This window comes from Mauremys reevesii, linkage group 11 (assembly GCF_016161935.1).
Source record: "Mauremys reevesii isolate NIE-2019 linkage group 11, ASM1616193v1, whole genome shotgun sequence".
Classification (NCBI taxonomy): domain Eukaryota; kingdom Metazoa; phylum Chordata; order Testudines; family Geoemydidae; genus Mauremys; species Mauremys reevesii.
Window position 1 is genome coordinate 23,147,031 of NC_052633.1, and position 23,787 is coordinate 23,170,817.

General features: G+C 38.8%; 1 protein-coding gene across 13 annotated transcripts in view; it reads left to right on the top strand.

Moving 5' to 3' along the window:
- Positions 1-23,787, top strand: part of ANKRD44 (ankyrin repeat domain 44) — a 209,970-nt gene that overhangs the window by 93,629 nt on the left and 92,554 nt on the right. For 12 of the 13 annotated variants that reach the window (XM_039494044.1, XM_039494035.1, XM_039494040.1 and 9 more), the window contains exons 2-4: positions 4,390-4,473; positions 15,892-15,970; positions 21,506-21,576. In XM_039494044.1, coding sequence (XP_039349978.1) covers positions 4,390-4,473; positions 15,892-15,970; positions 21,506-21,576 — 234 coding nt within the window. The remainder of the gene's footprint in view (positions 1-4,389; positions 4,474-15,891; positions 15,971-21,505; positions 21,577-23,787) is intronic. The other variant, XM_039494046.1, reaches the window with a different exon arrangement.

Consider the following 23,787-nt stretch of genomic DNA (forward strand, 5'->3'; position numbering starts at 1 on the left):
GTTGAATTAAAGTTAGGTATATGTTTTAGTAGTTTGCTAAATAAAGTTTTGCATACACAAGAAAAGTCAGAGGGAACCTTGTGCTCCTGAATCTGTATTCAGATATTTTTTTCACTGCTTCAGTTTCTCCTCGACAGAGCTAACCTATCCCTAGGGGAAAGTGCTTCTCTAATTTTGGAGAGCAGAACATTACATTTGGGGAACATCTCTCATCCACATGATTCTTTGAGTAAACAATGCACCTAAACCTGGAAAAATCTCTGCAGAAGATATCTTAGAAGTTATTTTTAAGAAATGTCACTTATTCACTACAGTAAGAAAACTTATTGACACATTTCATAATCACAAATGTAATAGCTATTATAGAAGAACAATAAAACAAAAGTTTTATGTTGGCTGCTGGTTTGGATTTCTAAGAGAAAATTTTGGACACACCCTAAATGACCTCTTTTCTGGAATCTGACACCACTTAAAATCCAGATCAATAAAGCAAGTGTACACATTTTAAAAATCTGGAATAGAAAAAACATGAATGACACATGCACTCTATTTCCAGTTCCATTAGTTTACTATGTGTTTTTTGACATTCACATTCCAATTTTTTTTTCATATTAGAATTTTTGCTGCTTTTGGAATTGGAGGCATTTTCAGTCAAAACATTTTCTATAAATAAATAAATAAATATTTTAACTGTTCTGTCAATAGAATATCACATTAAATCTGTCAGTCTCATTACTTAAAAAATCACACCCTACTAAAAAACCTAGGAAGTTTCACCCTGCCCCACCCAACAAAATAAAACAATCATTGGTACAGTTAGTCATCCATGTGTAAACAGCATTGACTGAAAATCAAGGAAATCATCAGTTCAGATCATCCTACATCCATCATCAACACATACGTAACTTACACAACCTCCATTTTTTCCCACTGCCAGCCAACCGATACAACAATACTTTTTTTATGATGACCACCAGCAGATGCACATTCTCAACTCTGACCTAAAATTTAAGCAATAATGCTGCAAAATATTTCAGGCATATTTTTCTAAAAATAGGCATATCGTATGAAGATGCTATCTTCTCCATGTACTCTCTCTCTCTCTCTCTCTCTCTCTCACACACACACACACACACACACACACACACACACACACACACACACACACACACACACACACACACACACACACACACACACACACACACATCTTAGAGCGTCTTTTGCAACCCTAAAACTTTATCTCCTCTACTGTGCACTTCAGAAACAATATCCATTAGTCAGTGGATGCATAGGAGTAACTGAAGGCAGCTATAGACCCATAAGCCTTACAATCATTTTTTATGAAATGATGGATGATCTCTCTCTCTCTCTCACATAGTTAAAATTAATAGTAATAGTGTCATTGTAATTTATTTATAACAAGTGACTCCCTTCCACAGTAAAGGCAGCAAATGAGACTGTTGTAACTATCAAGGCATTATTCTTCTGTCCATCATGGGGAAAGATTTTGCTTCTTTCTTGTTGCCCCGAGCTGAGCCACTGATAGCTTGAGGAGTGAGAGCAGACCACAAGCTGGCTTCACTCCTGGATGTTTCACAGCAGAGCAAATCTTCATCTGTGCATCAGTTTATTGAGAAGGCACGAGAATTCAGGTGCCCTGTTCACATTGCATTTGTGGATATCAAGGCCTCCTTTGATTCTGGTGACAGGGAATCGCTTTAACTGGTCTTGAAACTCAAAGACCTCCCTGGCAAGCTGTGTAGAATGGTCCATCTTCTATACGATGGCTCCTCAAACTGTGTTCTTGGAAAAGGGAAAAGAACCTCATTCTTCCAGATTAGGTTGGGCCTTTGACAAGGATGTGTTGCTACCCCAGAACAGGTAATAAAAGGTAATAATTGGAGCTATACCAATCTCCTAGAACTGGAAGGGACCTTGAAAGGTCATCAAGTCCAGCCCCCTGCCTTCACTAGCAGGACCAATTTTTGCCCCAGATCCCTAAGTGGCCTCCTCAAGGATTGAACTCACAACCCTGGGTTTAGCAGGCCAAAGCTCAAACCACTGAGCTATCCCTCCCCCCCCCACCAAAAAAAAATTTCATTTCAATGCTGTCATAGACTATGTACTTGACTAGACAGTAAGTGAATGCAGTTTAGGAATATGCCATCATGATCAGAACCTCACCAATGTAGATTGTGCCAACGACATAGTGCTAGTTTTCAAATCAATGAACAAGCTAGTCATGACACGTAAAGCCCTGGAAAGCTCTGCATCAAAAGTCGGCCTGAAAATTAATTAGGGTAAAAACAAAGTTCTTCCAGTTGATGATTTTGAACGTGCTGCAGGCTCTACTATTTAAGTGGGCGACCAGCCAGTTGAGATTGTTGGTGATTTCACCTTCCTCGGCTCTATTGTCGATAACATAGGCAGCATTGAGAAAGAGCTTGAGGAGAACTTGAAGCCTGCACTGCAAAAGCATCATCAGTAGTGGGGAGCCTAATTAAGAATGTCTTCCACAAACTGAACACCTGATAAGTAGAGAGATGAAGTGGAAGGATAATGCTTCGGTGTTCAGCATTTCTTAAAGTGTAGTATCCATAACTGGATATATGTACCGTATATACTTGTTCATAAACCGAATATTTTTGGTAAAAAAGTGACACATCAAAGAGTGGGGGTCGGCTTATAAACATGTCTACACCAAAATTTGATGATTTTAAACTCTATGGAATCATTGAATTGAATATCTAATACAGGGTTCGGCAACCTTTGGCCCGTGGCCGGCCGGGCCAGTTTGTTTACCTGCTGCGTCCGCAGGTTTGGCCGATCGCGGCTCCCTCTGGCCGCGGTTCACTGCTCCAGGCCAATGGGGGAGGCAGGAAGCGGCGGCCAGCACATCCCTCAGCCCACACCGCTTCCGGACAAAGTTCTGCAACCACTGAAATATAGGGTTGGCTTATGAAAGGGTCATACAGTTTTTGCTATTTTTACTTATCCATTTTGGGTGGTCGGCTTATAAACGAGCAGGATAATGAATGAGTATATATGATATATGTTATTAATTTTATCCTCCAAAATACTGGGAGAGAGGAACAATTTCCACCTCAACCTTCCACTTAACTAACCTTTTTCTCTTCTCAATTTTCCTTCATCCTATCTTGCATTCCCTCCTTACATCTGCTGTATCCATCCTGTCCCCAAATTCTCTGGCCTCTTCTCCCAATTAGTCTCTCTTAAAAATCATGTCTGTCAGAATTTTTTTACCTGCTTTTGTTACAAGTAAGAACTCAGAGGACAGTGTTTCTTCCATCCTCTTTCAATGATAATCTTCCCCGTTTCTTTAGTTTGTTGACATTGTGCAGTATACAGCATTTTGTGCATAGTCACTTAGGTCTCTGTCCTACAAAGACTTAAGCTCTGTCTAACTTTGAGTTCTTGAGTAGTCTCCTTGAAGTCAATTTGCATTACAGATGTGCTTAACCCTTTACAGGAATAGGGGGGTCTTAGTCATTTCCCCCTGCTGCTTATGTGGGCTTTTCATACACTAGAGGGGAGAGACAAATATTTTAAAAAAAGGCAAAATGTGATTGTAAAACTGCAAACATTGGCACAGGATCTGTGGTCTGGTATCTGAAACCACCATTTTTTAAATTGAGTAGATTTTGAAGTTGATTGTGTCCTGTCAATTTACTTGACAGCTCAGATACTATAGTGCTGTGGGCCTAATACAAACCTAGAGAGAGAGAGAGAGAGAGAAAAGTCGTCAACATTCTGATTAACTGGCAGTGATGTCATCTTTCCCCTGTCAACAACACTTAACAAATGGGTGTGCCAGATTTTTCCTTCTTTCTGCCTTATTATATATTTGTACATTCCACTTCATAATTTCAAGCAGTGAGACAATTATTTCACGTCTTGGGTAGTTAAACTGTGCTTATTGGCTTTTTCTTTAGTAAACTAACCTGAGATGCATAATAATCATCGAGAAATACACTGCTGTTCATTTATTTTCTGCTTAAATATGTCTGTAGAGTGATTGTTATTAAAACTTCGCCATATGCTGACAGCTAGAGCTGAGAAGTATCTAAGGGAAAACTGGTAACCTCATACTTCGATTAGGAAACAACTGTGCTGACTGTGTGGTATCTGTTGGCAAAAGCTGCCATTTTAATGGGGTTCCCGCTCTGTACACTTACGTGTTCATGCATACAGATTTCCTGGTGCAAGCTAATAAACCTTGCTTATAAGATTTTCATGTTGATTTGAGACTGACGAAGGATTGAATGCATAATGTCTGTGCATTGTATTGGTAAATGTTAGAAGGAATAGTATGTTGTCTTTAAAAGAACAAAAACCAAACCTTTAATGATTGTTTTCTATTCCCAGCCACCACTGGTCCAAGCAATTTTCAGCGGTGATCCAGAGGAGATACGGATGTTGATCTACAAAACTGAGGATGTTAATGCTCTGGTAAGTGACTGTGTGTGTATGTACTGTGCTTATGAACTGTCATGACTTCAATTTGAATTATTCCATTAGTATAAAAAATCTAACAAAATGGAAAATATTTGGTAGCTAGAGATTCATGGCTTAAATAGATTCCTAATTATTACTGGAACAAATAAGTATCTACAGCACAGGGTAGTAATTCCCTACATGTACCATAATTACTTCAAATGTGCAAGTCAGTCAGGGACAGTAAGTTTTGTCCAAATCCCTATTGTTGTGAACTAAAACAGCTGAAAGTAGTATATCTTGAATCTCTGTAAAATTTCTCACTAATGAGCCCTTGCAGATTTGGGACTGACCTTCATTCAGGATTTGAATATATTTAACGTCTAAGTTAATTTCACTACAGCTATCTCAAACAACAAGATTAAGAAAGCTGCAGCTTGGCCAGTGATATACACACAGAGGAATTATTGCAGGATAGATTGGCTTATGTCTAGCTTAGACCATGGTAAACAGCTGTAAACAAGCAGAGGTTAAGTATTTAATAGGGGAACATCTCAAAACTGAGCCTGCTCTTCTTTCGGAACTTGTTTGTTTTTTGTCTTACACTTTTTCCCTTTGTATTCAATTACATTAGAACTTTAAAATGAGCAGTTTTTGCTGACATCTTGAGTACAGTTGGTAAGCTGTGGAGCTGGTTAGACTGTGGTGCTGAGACAGCACAGAGATTTGCAGGCTGTCAACTTGGTCTTTTAAGTTAAACATCCTTACCTTGGGTCTTTTCCAGACCAAAAACATCACCATTATTTTATTCTGAGCTAGTTCCAGTGGTTTGTCTGGTTTGTTTACAACATAGGAGGCTCTTGGTTGGAACTACAGCTCCTGTGGCCATTGTGGGTCAAATATCTGGTTGAAAGAGGTAGACTTAGAGATTTGTCTTACAGCTGTAGCAGTGATTCCCCAGCTTTAGTTAAATGGCTCCATTCAACTCCCAGTGATATCAACAGAAAGAGTTGCCATTGACTTAAATGGGAGCCAGATCAGGCTCATATAGAGGGGTGAAAGGAGAGATTGAGGTGAAGCTGATGATGTCTTTCTGTAAGTACTGTTATCAGTTCTTGTGTCTTGTCCTGAAATAAGATTCTAAAGATGCTAATTGTAAAATATTGTCTCCTTTATATCCCCTCTATTTTTGTTTTCTCCAATGATGATAATGGAATTTTGACATACTTGCAAGGTGAGTAATCTGTTCTTTATACTGCATATTAGTTTGTCAAAAATAGCTCTTGTTGTGCAGATCCAGATGGTTACATGCTTTCAAGTTCTACCCATAAAATGTTTTCATGTCCCCTTCAGTCCAAGGTTGCTGGGTATTGTTGCTATGGAGATGTACTCAGTTCCCAGGTAAAATATTAAGTGGGTAGCATATGTTTTCTGTGAGGACACCATGGCTTTTAATGGAAAAAAGATAATTGATGTGAACGTTTTTATGCGGAATTCTGTTCAGGATAATGAAAGCCCTTGCAAGACTCTGTTGACCCACCAGCTTGCTGCCTGTACATAAGAAATGGAATGTTATTTGCAGTAATTACAAAAATATTTTTCAGGATATATTCAGAAATATAAATTTAAAGTAGTAATTTCAGATAAATACCAAATACTGGAAATGTCACTAAAAGAATGGGTAGAAAACACCACATCTCCCATCTGCTGTGAGCTGGCTAGTCACGGTAGTTGCATATGCGAATTATCTTCAGTCTGTTTCTAATTCCTTCCATGTAACCATTTCAGCAATGCTTGGCTATTTCTAGCCATGTGACAGGAAGCTTTGGCACTGCTTGTTAATGATGGGTTGTTTTTCGATCATTTTTGGTTAATAGTAAAAACGTTGAAAGAGTTAAAATGTAAATACAAAGTAAAAATATGATTTGACTACTCTCACAGTGAGTTTTAAGAATTTCTAAAGTCATATGTGATGTTTCAGAGCCCACAGCGGAAGAGCTATTAGCATGGCAGAACAAAATGGGACATGGGAAACTATGAAAAATCAGTGATACCTAACAATAGTAAACTGTCAAAGCAGCATGAGAGTTGTCCTTATCTAAGGAAATAGAATATTAACCTTGGGAAAAGACTTCAGAGCAAATCATAAATTAGAAGAACAAATTATGTAACCTAGCAATATAAACAATATCTTTCCTAGCCTGGAAGTGTGTGTTTAAAAAATAAATGAGACTGAGGTCTAAATGATGCTTCTGTAATTGGGACTTTTATTTTGTAACCAAGAAAAAGTTGTAACTGTTTGGCTTAGAACGGCTTGTTTGTTTTTAGTTCATTTTGCCAAGATAGAGGTCAGAGTGACCGCTCTGTGTTTCTCACTGGTCTTCATGGGGAACAAGATGCTGCTTTTACATCTTGATGGCAATGATACTTTTTCTCTAGCGGGCAGTAGTTGCTTCTTATCACTAAACGTTTGACTGTTTTTACCCAGAGGTGGGTCTGCAGGCAATTTTCACTGGCCTACAGCTCAGGGAACAGGGATTTTGATTGGAATCCCCGTGTCTTAGTTTTATAGACCAACATACGTTGTACTATGAAACCACTGATCTAGCTGCAGGCAGGTATTTTTAATACTTACCCTTTATACATGGAAATATAAATGTAATTTTGTTTGTTTTTTAATTTGGAGAAGAAGGCGGGGACCTCTTTGAATTTTTTTTCTTTCATTCTCTCTTCCCTAAAAGCTTTTTGACCCTCCCTCTAGTGATGGCCCTGTACACAGTGTGAACCAGTGGTGGGCATTTGAAACCTAGGCAGTTGTTTAGGGCTTCCGGATTCTAGCCCACCAGGCAGGAGAGCAGGTCAATTTTTTTCACAGAAAAATGTCTTTTCAACTGAAACAAAATGATTTATGGAAAATTTTCATCTAGGTTTAAATCTTCCACTTCAAAAAGTGAAAGAACAAAAAGTGTGTGGTTTTTGAAAACTGAAAAACTTCTTTGTTTTTCCCTCTTCCCCTTTTTCTTTTTTCCTTTTTTTCTTTATGCCAGGGAGAGAGAGAGAGAGAGTGTGTGTGTGTGTGTGTGTGTGAGAGAGAGAGAGAGAGAGAGAGAGAGAGAGAGAGAGAGATTCTGCCAGAAGTTTTATCATGTTTGAACTTTTTCATGGAAAATAAATAGCATTTTTCACCAGCTCTGCCAGTCAAAGCACCATCTACATGTACTATTTCTTTAAACACCTAAGCCCCTTCGCTGGGATATCGGTTACAGTTAATCTACATAGGGATTTATGAATAACTTGGGCTGGGATTTTCAAAGGCGCATAAGGGAAGTAGTCGCTCAAATCACATTGACTTTCATTAGGAGAGCTTGCTGACATACCTCTACATTATTGGACCAGCTTCTGTTTGTGAGAGAGAGAAGCTTTCGAGCTACACGGGAGCTGCTCTTCAGGTCTGGAAGAACACTGCATACCTCTCCATTATTCTCCACTTTCACCTTCCATTAAAAAAATAATAATAATAAAGTCTCTTGCAGTCATTTTATGAAGAACTACACAAGTGTTTCTTGAAGTGAAGTGGTTGAGAAGGACTAGCTGGAAGGATGGGGTACAAATTAAAATGCATAGGCAGTGTGCAGATGCGACTGGTTTCATTTTCCTTGAAGTAGCATTGCCAGCATGAAGTGCTCAGAGTTTGAGAGTCAAGCCCCCCCAAATCATCAGCATTTATTACAAAATCCTAAAATAAAAAAAATACTAATTTTCGGATGCTTTTTATTTCCCTTCTGTTTATTGAGCTTAGAGTACTCATGTCATGCTTTCAAGCTTTAGTCTGCAACCATGAAAGCTAGAATCTTAAATATATTTGCATGAATTTGGGATGATACCAATGTGCACAGCTACAAACGAGGATTAGTAGTCGTCCAGTATGAGAAGCCACAGTTTCCTGGCCTGAGATTATGTATAGAAAGAGAACCAGCAGCAAAACAATATTGAGCACTTTTGCTTACCTTAAATAATCCACATAGGCATAATAGATCAAGAATTCATCCAAAATAATGAAGATACTTATTATACATAAGACTTAATATTCTCCAGTGCAATGTCTTACTCTATAAGAATTAGACTAAAGGTATTTTAAGTATAGTACCAAAACCCATAAGCATGACCCTTACTAGGAGTCAGAGTAAAGTAAAGAGATATTTGAAAAATCATTTTGAAGATTTAATACAATTTAATAAATGGCATTTCCATTTTCAGTGAGAAAAAGCTGTGTTCTTTTCATAAAGTCACATTTGTGTATTGATGATTGATTAATAAAAATATTATTTAAAAGACTTAATTTGGCCCCTACAGAACCCACATCAACAGCCAATAAGATAGACCTCAGAATGACTGAGACTCTTAGACAAGTGATCTGCAAGCCACATATCTTCCTTAAATCCTATTTTATCTAAGAAGAGGGATGAGTCACTTATATTTAACAGAAACTGCACATGACCTTTTCTGTAACGGTGACAAAATAACCACTCTAACTAGCAAGCGCAGCTGTTCTAGGCTAGTAACCACTGACTTTATATAAGTGTCTTGTCATTTCACAACATGTCCTTGTTTGATTGAAAAATCCAGCTTTTCCTGTATTTTGCTCAATGACTAGGCCTGGAATTTGTTAATACATCACACTACCACATTTGTAAATGAAGATGGCTTGAGCAAACCTGCATTTAGCTAGAGTTATTTGTGCATATCTGGATCCTGAAAAGTCTAGTACTGGAATAGAAATACTCCACATGTAGTTCGAAGTGTGATTATAAAATGCCACTTGCTACTGCACATATCTCTTTCCTGTGTTTTCTGTTGTGTGCCTTGTTCACTGACATAAGCAAGCTACTGTTGGGACTTTGGGGTCAATATATCAGGGGAAACTGCATTGTGCATGCAGTTGGGAGACAGGAGGTCTGGATTTATTGCTGTAACTGCTACTGACTTGCTAGTGACTTTGGGCAAGTTGCTTAGGGCTTGTCTATCTGGTGTGGCAGTGCACACCAGAGGGGTATAAATTGTCGAGTGCTCAAGTGTTGCACTCTAACTGCCTCGGTACTCCCTGCTAACGTGCTCTAAAAGGTTCCTAGTGAGTGTTACTGAAGTACTGTTTCAAGCAGGATTACCTTACCGCACCATGTAGACAAGCCTGTCAGTTCTTTGTGCTTCAGTTTGCTCATCTGAAAGCAGGGGATAGTTTTCACAAATCTCTGTAACATACTCTGAGCCCTATGGAAGGAAAAGTGCTATAAAAACCCAACGTTGTTATCCTTATCCTTCGTATAAGTGCAAAATGCATTTCTATTCTACCTCATATGGTATCCACAAAATCACCAGTTAAGGACCCAGTCATGCAAATCTTGACTTTTGGGTGTAGGCCTGAATGTCTATACTGCAATTTTATAGCCCTGTGAGCCCAAGTCAGCTGACCTGGGCCAGCAGCGGCCATGCCAACGGTTTTTGATTGCAGTGTAAACATACCTAGGGGGTTAAGATTAGTAGGGTCCGGCCTTAAGTTTTGATTCAGGAAACCTGTATGGGTGGTTATGTCTGTTGAAAATGCAGAGAGCAGAAATAACACAAGTTGACTTTCATATGCCAGCTGGTGCTCCTGGTTAGGCATTTGGATTTGTTTTGTAAATTGCACAGTTTAACAGAGGAATCACTGAAGGAAAATAAATATTGACGAGAAAGATGTTGTTTTTACAAAATAAACTTTTTGACCATAGCTAGTTTTTAAATAGCCCAGGAGCTAAACTGGCTCAATTGCTCTTTCCTCTTAGTAGCTCCTAATCAGTTGCCTACTGTATGTTGGATTGAGATTCACTTACTCATCAGATGGGTCTAACAAATCTTTATTAAGGCAAAACACTTAGCAAGTGGTGATCAGTTACTTACAAGTGAGGAGCTCATCAGGATGATCTCATCACAATTGCCTTCTGGACCGGACAATACAGCTTCAACCCCCTTTTGTTACACAGATTTATTTATAACTTTTTTTGGTATCTTTTCTTATACATATGTATTAGTCTCTGATTTCCATGTCAACTCTCCTCCCATCAGTACAGGTTTAGTTTTAGTTCAGACGGGTTTTTTTTTAGTTACTTTATCTTGTCTTTTCTTTTTTTCACAAACATGATTACTCTGCAATTTCTTACACATGCGCAGCACTAAACAATTGCTCTGAAATTTTGTGCACATGTGCAGTTCTTTTTATGGTCATGCTGTTAAATGTTATTAGAGCAGACTCTTAAAATTCACAGCAGGCTTCCAGCAGGCCTAAGTGTGCCTGTGCTCCCAACACCCTGCATTATTTTTTTCTGAAGTAAAATTGAACCTGAATTATTCTATCAACACTACCACCCACTTTATGAACTGTCCGTTCTATGTAAATACATTCCCGTCTCTTAGCAATTGTAAGTGTGGCTTAAATTGTGTTAAATAAGTTGAAGGTTCTTTCTGTGTGACTGTTCCATTACATTTGAGTAATTTTCTGTTCTAGTCATTGATATGCATCCATTATGATGTAATTTAGTCTGCCTCGTAAATTGACCCTGGCTAATTTGGAGAAAGTGTGAATCCCTAAAGCTTTTTAGCTCTGATTCTGTTCTTATCTCCATTAACATCAGTGGCATTTCTCCTGATTGACATTGGTGTAAGTGAGAGGAGAATCAGGCCTGGCAGTGGGTTAAGTATTATTCTGATTTTAATTGTGCTAAGCAGTATTTTGAATGTATTACATTGGTCTCTGTGGCTCAACCAATTCATATGGCCAAAAATGAAGGCAGACATTAGTTTTCCATTACATCTTCATTGACACCTTCAGTAGATGCACATGCTCTTTTGTGAACCAAGGCAACAAATTAATTCATTTTTGAAGGGGGACTGTTTACCTCACTTTCAGTAACTTGTCTTAGCCATCATGTAACATATCTATTGTCTAGTTCCTTTAAGTCCTGTATCTGAAACATGCCTTATTATTTATCTTACCATTGTGTCCAGTCTTCCTTTCACTATCTTCTCTTGCTTCTTTGTTTTCTTTAAATGTTTATATGAACTTAGTTACTGCCAAACCTTTTACAGATTGAAATAATGCTTTCTCTCTCTCTCTCTCTCTCTCTCTCTCTCTCTCTATTTGTAGCCTTCAATGTTTAGACCTCATTGATTTTTCACTGTTCTACCATCATGTCAAAATTATGTCTGTGGTTGAACTTATCTCTCTGTGCGTAGGCTCAGCACAAAGATTGGGCACCATTTAATTGGCGGATGGTCTTTGTGTGGGCTGTGAATACAAGGAGTGAATTTCATTGTATGTGCATATGCCCTAGTTCCTCTTGTTTTCTTTGTTATTCTTTTTGTAGCATAAACAGGAACCTGAGAATGATCCTCTGACTGACCTACTTATATACATTCTCAGCTACAGATGTAATAGTCAGGCTTCTTCAGCAGTAACCCAATAAATGATCACCCTCTGGAGGGTTGGGTTTTGTTTTGTTTTTTGCCTTTTACTAGAAATTATTTCAAGTCTATCTTCTTCAGTTATAACTTGCATCAGCATGAGCCCTGTTTTGTTGTTCGGTGCTCAATTGTGACAGGTGGCAGAAGATTTATTTTCTCATCTAGGAAACGTAGAAATCAGGCTTAAAAATAACCAAACCACTAAAAAAAACTTTTTTGTTTGTTTAAAACCTGATTCTGCTGATATTGAAGTCATCTCTCAATGACTTCGATGTCTGAGGATCAGATGCTTGTGGATAGACATTGCTCTGCTTGTCAATGGGTTGGTGCTTTTATTTTTAGGACCGTATGAATTGATTGTATCAGATGATCCACTAAATACCTTGTTGCCTCAAAATGTTATGTCGAAACAAGTCACAGGCACAAAATTCCACTCTCCTGTTGCACCTTTTTTTCTGACAGCCAAATCCCCATTAAGTTTTGAATTATTGTGAAATATTCCTGATAAGCCATCAATCAATTAACGGGATTGTTTTGGATACTTGCTTGAACTTGCATCACCAAGACCCCATTTCACATCCCTCTGTTCTCTTATCAAGCCTTGTATATTGTCACAAGGTGGTACTATAAAGCTTAGAGTTGACAGATGCAAGAACTGTTGCTAATATTGCCCCAAACCCAAGAGAGATTCTACAGTGCAATGCATTAATTAAAAAAAAATGCACTGAAAACATTTCTATTTTTGTTCAGGATTTTGACCAGTCTTTTTTTTATGATTCTGCATGTATTGTACAGTCTTAGGAGAGAAGCACGAAGTAATCCTTCTGAGTATTATGGTGCACTATCCCACAGCGCACGCTTGCCCTGCCAATGCAAACTGAAGCATAATATATTACATCATAGAAAATGTTACTGAATAAACTATATAGATCCAGATTTTCAAAAATGCTTAGCACTCTTTTGTTCTCAGCAGGTGCTGCTGAGTAGTGAGCACATTAGAAAGTCTGGCCACTTACTTAGGTGCCTTAATAAGTACTGAGGTTTCTTGAGAATTCTGGCCTACAAGTGCATAGAGTGGGGATATTTTTGAAGTGAAAAACTAGAAATTTTTAATAATATTATACCTTCCCTATGAGAAAGGGAGATTGTGAGAAAGTCTTTCCTCCATCAGTGTGGCTGTGTTTGAGTAGTCTGTCTTCAAGTGTTTTACAGTATTTTAGATTTTTTAAAAATAATTCTAAGGCTTTGTAATAATCTATACATATGAGAGACTTAAAGACCCTCCCACCCAAAACTCACCCTGTCCATCAGTGGCTCCTAGGCTTGCAGTGCTTGTGTATAGTGTAGCCTGGGGAAACATTCTTCATTGTTCAGAAGAAAAAAGATTCTGCAGCATTGATTAGTTAGTGTTTACAGAACATTTTGAAGATGGTCCGAATAACCCACAAATGATGATCCTAAAGGCATTCTGCAACAGCTGTTTACTTGACAGAGGTCTGGGGTATGTCCCTGGAGTGGGGTGGGAATATAAATGGGGCTTTTCCATTGCTTTGATTTGTTGGCTGATGAGTTACTTTGTTACCTGTATATGAATATTTAATACTGGGTGGTCCTGTTATTGTAGGTTTTATTAACTGACAGGGCACTTAGATCTCTTTGTATGTATGTTTTTTAATGTTGTTTGGCTCTAAATATAAATAAACATATGAAGTGCACGATAACACAGTACTTATCTGGTTAGAACTGTTACCAGTTCTTGTGATTTTTATTGTGAGTCTTGTAATATTTGGTGGATTTTTTTCTTAAAGCTCTAGACCTTGGATTCATGAGAATACAAAAGAATTTTGTCTTTCATTTTTAAATTACAGTAAGTTTCTAGCCCTCCTGGTTGCAGAGGTAAGCTTGAAAACATGAACCCTAAAGGTTCAAAAGCCAGAAGGCAAAGAAAAAGAACTTCAAATATGTTGTTTTAAAAACCTCTTTGTGTTTAAGCCGATCTCAAGATTTTTGGGGGGAGGCCTGACTGAAGACTTTTGAATGCTTGGTCTTGGCAATACTGGACTAGACTGTGTCAGACTTCTCTATTTTGAGTCAACAACTTACCACGGTGCAAATAAGTGGTGGTCACATTAACACCATCCTATACTGAAAACCTACCGACCGCTATGCCTACCTTCATGCCTCCAGCTTCCATCCCGGACACACCACAAGATCCATTGTCTACAACCAAGCATTGAGGTACAACCGCATCTGCTCTAACCCCTCAGACAGAGACCAACACCTACAAAATCTCCACCATGCATTCTCAAAACTACAGTACCCGCACGAGGAAATAAGGAAACAGATCAACAGAGCCAGATGTGTACCCAGAAGCCTCCTACTGCAAGACAAACCCAAGAAAGAAACCAACAGGACTCCACTGGCAATCACATACAGTCCCCAGCTAAAACCCCTCCAACGCATCATCAGGGATCTACAACTCATCCTGGACAATGATCCCACACTTTCACAGGCCTTGGGTGGCAGGCCAGTCCTCGCCCACAGACAACCTGCCAACCTGAAGCATATTCTCACCAGTAACTGCACACCGCACCATAGTAACTCTAGCTCAAATCCATGCAACAAACCTCGATGCCAACTCTGCCCACATATCTACACCAGCGACAACATCACAGGACCTAACCAGATCAGCCACACCATCACCGGTTCATTCACCTGCACGTCCACCAATGTAATATACGCCATCATATGCCAGCAATGCCCCTCTGCTATGTACATCGGCCAAACTGGACAGACTCTACGGAAAAGGATAAATGGACACAAATCAGATATTAGGAATGGCAATATACAAAAACCTGTAGGAGAACACTTCAACCTCCCTGGCCACACAATAGCAGATCTTAAGGTGGCCATCCTGCAGCAAAAAAACTTCAGGACCAGACTGCTGAGCTTCAGTTCATCTGCAAATTTGACACCATCAGCTCAGGATTAAACAAAGACTGTGAATGGCTAGCCAACTACAAAACCAGTTTCTCCTCCCTTGGTTTTCACACCTCAACTGCTAGAACAGGGCCTCATCCTCCCTGATTGAACTAACCTCGTTATCTCTAGCTTGCTTCTTGCTTGCATATATATACCTGCCCCTGGAAATTTCCACTACTTGCATCCGACGAAGTGGGTATTCACCCATGAAAGCTCATGCTCCAAAACGTCTGTTAGTCTATAAGGTGCCACATATCAGAGGGGTAGCCGTGTTAGTCTGGATCTGTAAAAGCAGCAAAGAATCCTATGGCACCTTATAGACCAACAGACGTGCCACAGGATTCTTTGCTGCTTTTACAGATCCAGACTAACACGGCTACCCCTCTGATAACTTACTGATGAACACTTTATGAAAGGCTGCATGTATTTGGATTACCTTTGCAGAGAAAGGGCATTCTGTCTATAATGACCTCGTGAACTGCTCCATTCCTTTCTCAGAAGTATTTATTTTTAGAGCCTTGTGCAGTGTTGTTCAATCAAATTGCATCACAAAGGCTGATGTCCAGAAGGATTTGAATTATGTCAGTATAACAGCAAAGCAGCAAACATTTCAAAAAGGGCCTAATTGAGGACAGTGTTTTCCCTCATGCATAACTGTTTCTCCAGGGTTGGGAGGAAGAGAGGTACAAATTACATTCACTATATATGTGAAAAGGAATGCCCAGAAAAGGATAGTTTCTGTGCCATGCTTGATGGAAAAAATATAGCATGTAAGTTGTGGATTGTTAAAGAGAAATGCCTGGTTCAGAACGTTTTGTTCATTCTTTACTGGTTGAGTCCCATCTTTCTAATATGAGAAACTGGTAGAAAATCAAAGCTTAATGACACTTTAGCATTAGCTCTTACCAGTGTCGACCATACTTTTATAGCTGTGCAATCTTTGCTGTTTTCCAGGATGGTGAGAAACGCACCCCGCTTCATGTTGCGGCTTTTCTGGGGGATGCAGAGATCATTGAGCTCCTCATTTTGTCAGGTAATGTGAAGACTGAATTAGTCAACAGAGAAGCCAATGTTACAAAATATACAGTGAATGCCCAAGGGAGGCATCTTTAACTTATGCAGGTTAAATTCAGGCCCTGTCCATCGCTGTGTTCCAAGGAGCATTATGCTGTTTGCAGGATAACAGAACCAGTTTAAATTGCTTGCTATAGGTACATAACATATACTCTGAGAATAACACAATGAACCAAAACTACAAATTGTTACCAACTTGCAGTGGGTTAAAACTATTTGATATTTGTGGATTCAGAAAACAAGTTTAGCACATGCTTAAGACCATCCCTATTTAGTGAAGGACTTGTGTTAACTCCTGATGTCTCCAGTGGGATTAATCACATGCTTAACTTTTTGCTGCATAGTGATGGATGGATCCCTATCCATGTGTATATATAGTGTATGAGGGGTGATTTAGGAAGGGAATGTCAAATCTCTCCTTGCATTATTGTGCAATGTAAAGACTGAGACAGGGTATTGAGCACTGGACTGTGAATTTTCATCCCAGTGATTGACACTGCCTAGCTCTGTGTCCTGAGACAAGACACTTAACCTTCTCTATATTGGTTTCCAATTTGCAGCAGGAAGATAATACCCACCTACCTATGTAGAGGCATTGTGATAAATAATTAGTACTGCTTCAATACTATTTTGAAAATGAAAAGCACGATTGATAGTTGTCGGAATAAAAGGTAGAGTTGGCACCTCACAAGAAGCATAGAAGATCACGGCTAACTCCTGGATGTGCCTGCAAATGCCCAAAGGTCATGTGTTTCTAAACCAGATTGTTAAGAGTAGAGCTTATTCCACTACAGTAGACTGACTGAGGGTGAGGAAGAAGCTACAAGCTGAAAGAGTAAGGATCACATATTAAAAATATAACTGTGCTGTAATAGGAAATAAATTTATCAGCATCCTTGATGTGGTAAGAATTGAGTGCAGGCGTATATCTGATCGTCAAGCTCTTGAGATTCTGTAGCATTAAACAGCTACTGCTATGTGTAACATGTAGTCTAGAGATTGAATCACATTATTGCACATAAACACACACTGTATTATAAAAATTAATTAATTAATTGCTAATTTGTCTTCCGAAGAGCAAACCTCAAATGAAGTTTTCGTTGTTCAGATGAGCAAATTTGGAGGCTTACCTTGGATCTCTCTAGTTAAGAATTTGGGCTTTAAATCGCACAAGAAAAAGCTCTGCTGCAAAATTTCCAACACTTTTGCTGTTTTAGTAGGGAAGGAAAACTCACAAAAAGGGGCTGTTCACAGTAATATAGCATTTCTACTTGTGACCAAATGCAGAATGTGAAGAGATTACCAAAAATTAAAAGTGAGGGTTGGGAAGATAGTTGAATTTATTACAATCTGGAAAAAAAAAAGTTTTAGTTTGCGGTAAGAGTGCAAATTGGCTAAGATTTTATCTGAGTATGGTTTGCAGATGGTAGCTTTCTTCCTCCAACTGAATGGAATATGGCAGTGGTTCTCAAACTTTTGTCCTGGTGACCCCTTTCATATAGCAAGTCTCTGAGTGTGACACCCCCCTTATAAATTAAAAACACTTTTTAATATATTTAACACCATTATAAATGCTGGATGCAAAACGGGGTTTGGGGTGCAGGCTGACAGCTCGTGATCCCCCATATAATAACCTTGCGCCCCCTGTGGGGTCCTGACCCCCAGTTTGAGAACCCCTGCAATATGGCATCAGACCATTGTTGTTGTAATTGAGTCTTGCATTCTGCATCTGACTGCTGTTACTAATCCAAAACAATAAAACTATTTTCAGATTGGATTCATGTAATGAATATGGTCTTAGTTCTGTGATGGATAAATGACTTGGCAATATCAAAGTTTGTAACAATAAACTGCAGCTTGATCAAACACCACTGCATTAGCCCATGAGTGGTATTTTATGGAATAAGCAATATCCGTCAAGATTCCTACTGACATTTACACCATCTGTTCAAAATTCCTATTCTGTCTGACTTGATGCCCCAGTTATCAGTGATATGTACATCCTAAATGCAACAGTACTGTAACAAAGCTCTTCCATTTAAATTTTGATGTTGCTGTTCTCCCACCAGATGTAAGTTGTACAGACAGCTTGTAAGTGGAATTTGTTGTCCAAAAAAAAATGGTTGGAGAAAGCAAAAAAGGGATTCAACTAAACAAGAAAGTTATGCACATTCCCTCTGTCCATCACATATTTAGAAACCGTAGGTTAGCCAGTTGCCTTAGTCAAGGAGCTTTAACTTGTGAGACTTACATTTTCACATGTGATCATCAAGTATGTCATTGATCCCAGTCGAAAAACGTGAGTGAATATTATTACATTGACAGACTAAGCTTGGATGGTTTCTCCAATACATTAGACACAAGCATGCCTTTCTTCAACAGGCGGTAAAGATTAATTACCTTCATTTTGACATGTGGTAATACAGCATGTAGTCATTGTCATATCTTGTTATTGTGAATTGTCAGCATATGAGCAGGATGCAGACGCATTATCTTTTCAAGGATTGCAAGTAGCAGCACAAAGAAGATTTCTATTAATAAGTAGATGAGGTAGCTCTGACCCGTATCTCCCAAGAATTCCTGTAGCATTTCTAATGCATTACCTAGTGAAGATGTGGCCTTGCTGTGGAAAATACATTTCATTTCTTGATTTCCAATGTGTTCCTTATGTGGGAAAGAATATCTCCATGCTCTTATAGGCAATGTGAATTCCAATAAGTTACCAGCCAAACCTCATCCACTGGCTCTGGATAATTGTGTACCATGGGTGAGACTGTCGTTCCTGCTTCAGCCCATTTGCACTGGATAGAAAGGCCAGAGCAGTGTAAAGGAGCGGGGGCTCTAAAATCCTTGTCTCCAGCCAGAGGATAATTCCTCCAGTGCAGAGACTGAGGAGGACAGCTATAAAGCTGCCTTCTGAGGACCCCCCACTTAGAAAATACCCAGCTAAGAGCCTAGGTTAACTTTGCAATGAAGACAGACATATGTTTAGGTCTGCATTTTCACAAGTGTTCACTGACTTGAGGGTCCTTTTGTCTTTGGGTGCCCTAATTGAAACACAGAGGGCCTGGATGTCAGGGGCTGATTTAAATGGGTAGTGTAGGTGTTCAGCAACAGAAAAGCATTGCCTAGCTGTTAAAAGTTGGCACCCAAAAACAGAGAGCATTTTTGACAAAGTAGGCCTTCCCTTCTTTGTGCCTCTGTTTTACCATCTATACAATGTCACATTTCCCCACCTTTAAGGAATGTGGAGAGTCTTTCTTAATAGTCGCTTTGGCAGCACATATACTAAAATTGAAAAGTGCTTTGAGATCCCTGGATGGAAGCTGATGCTTAAATGCATAACACCATATATCCTAGGCATTTGGTTAAACCAAACAAGGTGTATTGAGTGAAACATCTGGAAAGACAAACGTTTACAAATGTGTGATAGACTAAACTAGCTGTGAATGAGCCATTCCACTCTGTTAGGTAAACAGCATATTGAAAAACATACAGAGGAAAAGGATGTGGAAAACAGTAGAGGGAGATAAGATTGAGAACATGCTGCATAATTTGTGTGTGTGTGTCGTGATCATTTTGCTTTTATCATTTTCTTGGTGGTTTTCTAGGCAGCTGCCTATTCAGCTTCTTGAAGGGTGAGTGGATCAGTGAAAGGCTTAACCAGCTACTCAAAGAAACAATTTCCTGGATTTTCTAATCATCTTCTTATTCTCAGATGCCACTATAGTTGCTGAATATTAAGGAATGATATAACTGCTTATCACATAATGCTATTCGTCCCATAAGCCTCTCTGCTTCGGTACCATCTGCTCATGGGAGTTCTTGAATGGGTGAAGATAAATCAGTTAAAAAAATTGAACCACAGAATACATTGCTTGAAAAGAAATATTTGATGCCAGTCATTGGGATTTAGGCCATGCAGTTTGCATCTGACAACCCTGACTTACCCAAAATGGTGTAACACAATTTACATTGGAATCCTAGATTGAAAGCTCCTTGGGGCAGAGACTGTCTTTTGTTCTGTGTTTGCACAGTGCCTACCACAATGGGGCCCTGCTCTATAATGGAGGATTCAAGGCACCACTGCATTATAAATAATAATCCTGTTATGAAGATCAATAGGGTAACAGTTCACTTCTATTTTACTCATATCAGAATTATCTGTAAAGGTAAATCCATCATCAATGAACTTCTCAAATCAAACATCTAACTCAATAAACCAGACATGTGTTTTGCATGGGCATAGCAAGTTCCATTAGATGTAAAACTCCCAGGCCAGTCAGATTATAACTGTCTCATATTGGCACTTTGACAAATTGTAATGTTATTTTTCTGAAGCCAGGTGACCTGGGAGGTTTGAAACCTTTTCCAACTTTTAAAACCTGAAAGGAAACCCAGAGAAATTGCTTCCATTCTGATCATTAGAACCAAATTCTCAATGACCATTACAAGTGAGGGGCAAACTTGTAAGCACCCATAAGCAGTGGGGTTTTGGAAAATACTTTTGGTGCTTAGACCTTGAATGATCCACTACAATCAGGGAAAATTAAAACCAAAGTCCCTGTATTGGGTACTTTATATGAGCTTAAGTCCTAGTGCAAAATTAGGTTAAAACATCCTTTTTGTTAGTGAAGAATTTTAAGGCTCAATTGTGATATATGGAGGACACTTATACTTGTCTAAAGCTTATCCAATTGTATCCAGAACAGATTTGCAGACAACTCTGCTAATTTATAAAATGTTCTGCTTTCAAACAATAATAATAATAATAATATTTTAAAATAAAGTGTTGTCTTTATTTTCTCTGCTCCCTCCAGTGATGTCTCCTTGTTTATTGCCTCAATGGGTTGCTTTAAAATATTACTTAAAACTAAATTTGGGTCCCCACATGGATGTGGAAGCTCACTTTCTTAGTGTGTGTTCTGTTGACCCACCCCACTCTAGCTGCCCCAAAACATTCTTGTTACCCCCTCCACTCAACAAGTGACCCAACAGTATCCAGATGCCCAACCTTCCCCCGTTGCTCCTTTAAATAGTTCCCTAACACATCCAACAAGCACTCCAAGCTGAAGAATTCTTGTCCTCCTCCTCCTGCGTGATTGACTGTGGACTTAATCCTGAGATGCTAAATGCTGTCTGCTCCAAAAGTTGAGAGGCTCAGTAGCTTGCAGGATCAGGTCTCAGATCCCTACCTCAGCTGCCCAGCCTCCTGACATCACTTGCACATTTGCCTGGTCCTAAGAAGACCTGCTAATCTTTGATAGACAACCTAGGCCCCCTACCCACCTTACTGCTGAACCTTTCTGGTTTTTAAAAGTAAGGTAATTTTCTAAGAGTTAACAAAGTAGAAATAACTGATGCTAGCAAGGTTGTGATAAATTCTGTGCATATCTATACGGCCTGGCCTTTGTTACCAAGAAATGTATTAATATTATTATTGTTGTTTTATTACATCAAAAGCATGTCAATAATCTGTACTGTTTATTTGCAGGGGCTCGTGTCAATGCCAAGGACAATATGTGGCTGACCCCTCTTCATCGGGCTGTTGCCTCAAGGAGCGAAGTGAGTGAGGTTTGATTACCCCAGCAGTTGCATGCAAACAACATACTGAAAAAAAAAAACCAGTACCACAATAAAGTACAAATGGACACACACACACACACACACACACACACACACACACACACACACACACACACACACACACACACACACATTTTCTGATTGCAAAAGCCTTTCCTCTTCACTAAAGCAAGAGTAATCAGCTACTGTCTGTGTGCCGTTCGTATTGTTAGCCTGCTGGATACTTGTGGTTTTCCACTCCTGTGTATCTGATTGTTTTCCCTAACACGATGCCTAATTTAAGTTACTGTAATACATGACTTTCAGCAGACAATCAGTAGATAGAATGATCTTGATGTAAGTGGGATATATTGTGCAGTGGTGCTGGTCTAATCACCTTAAAATGGTTAGACATAGTGGGGTGTGGGGAGGAGATAAGAGGGAGGGATTGGAATGGGAGGGTGTGACTCTAGTGATCAAACAGGCTTAATATATAGTTTGATTTGAGTAACTGTATTAAAGGCAACCATAAAGCTTCCTTTTAATTCCCCTGATTCACCCATAAAATAGAGTTAAGTCCATATTTTTTCCATTTGGCAACAAGAAATCTTTCAGCATCTCACTGTAGTGTTTTTCATTACTATCTCAAAAGATGAGGGATAATAATTATCAGAGAGAATAACCCAAGCATGACTGAAATTTCAAGTATACCATCATTCTGGGCTTCCATTTTTGGCCTCTTTGTGTATTTTTATCCTCATAATATTGAATCGACATGATGCACGCAACTGCAGACCGAATTGGCTGCTGAGAGGAGCATTTAAAAGAGACATGAGCTGGCTGTCCTCCAGAAATTGATGGAATCACCTCCATAACAATCCCAGTGCTTGCCAAGCCTGGAGGCAGGAATCCTTAGCTCATTTCTGAACTCAAGCATTGCTTAGCTACTAGCTGAGCTTCCCAGCTGCTGGCTTCCAATGAAGCCCACTGAAAGAAATAGCTAATAGAATACGAACGCTGTAAAGGAGTGAAATAGAAAAAAAAAACACATTAAAAATAAAGGTTAGACATAAACCTTCAATAACAGCCATAATCTTTATAACCTAGTAATTACAACCTATATGGTGTAGCTGTTTTAGATACAGGTGAATTGTATCTATTGTGACAGTCCTAGCTAAAAATGCATGGCTTACTGTGGCTTTGTGCCTCACCCTTAACCCTTTACTGCTGAAAGCAAGTGAAGACCCTGTGCAGAGTTCCCATTGAGCAGCTTTCTTTTCCATAGTTCTGGTAATTCTAGCATCCCAAAAGGAATGATATCACAGGTACGGTATGTGAGAAAACAATAGAAAAAGTGAGCTGTCATCCATGTAAACTGGCTAATCTTAATTCAATGTATATATTTTTATTAAAATTTAATTTTCTTGTTCTTTTTCCTTTGCTAATTCTTGTTCGTGTGAAGGCCATTACTTTACTAACATTTTGAATGATATTTAGCATCATAAGATTTTTTTTAAATCCACTGCTATTGGTACTGATATGTTTGTGAAAATAAATCATTGCACAGGTTACCTGACAAATTTCCAGCATGAGTACCATAATACCAGATCAATATCAGCCATCCAGGGGGTTCTTGGGCCAAAAGTTGACTATTAGGCCTAACTATGTTTTGTCAAGTATCCATGGGTTTAGTCCACTTTTAAAGCAATCACCTGTAAGGCTAAGGTTTTATACAGAGAGAGTGGTTTGTTCTAAAGCTTCCATTCAACACTGACAGTCTGTCTCCCTGCAACCATTTAGAGTCTTACAAAAACACATGCAAACATTTTTTTTATTGGATTTAAAACTCATTAAAACAAAAAGTTGATTTGAGGGATTTAAATTGGTTATTTTAAAAAAATGCAACCCCTCAAATGTATCTGTACTGGCTACTTAATGTATATATCAAATTTTAGCATTGTACAGTTAGAAGTGGTTGAGAGATTTCACTCTGATAATTGGATTATACTGCAAATGCTAAAAGAAATATAAATGCAGAGTCCTAAGCAGTACCATTGTACTAAATATACGCATGGAAATTACGGTTAAAAAAAGGATCTTTTATATCCTCAAAAGCCAGATAATTAAAAGTTACGAGAAAAACACCTCCGTAAAGAATTGGAATAAAGTTAAGCTCCCAAGTGGAATGTAAGTGGAAAACATATGTAGATG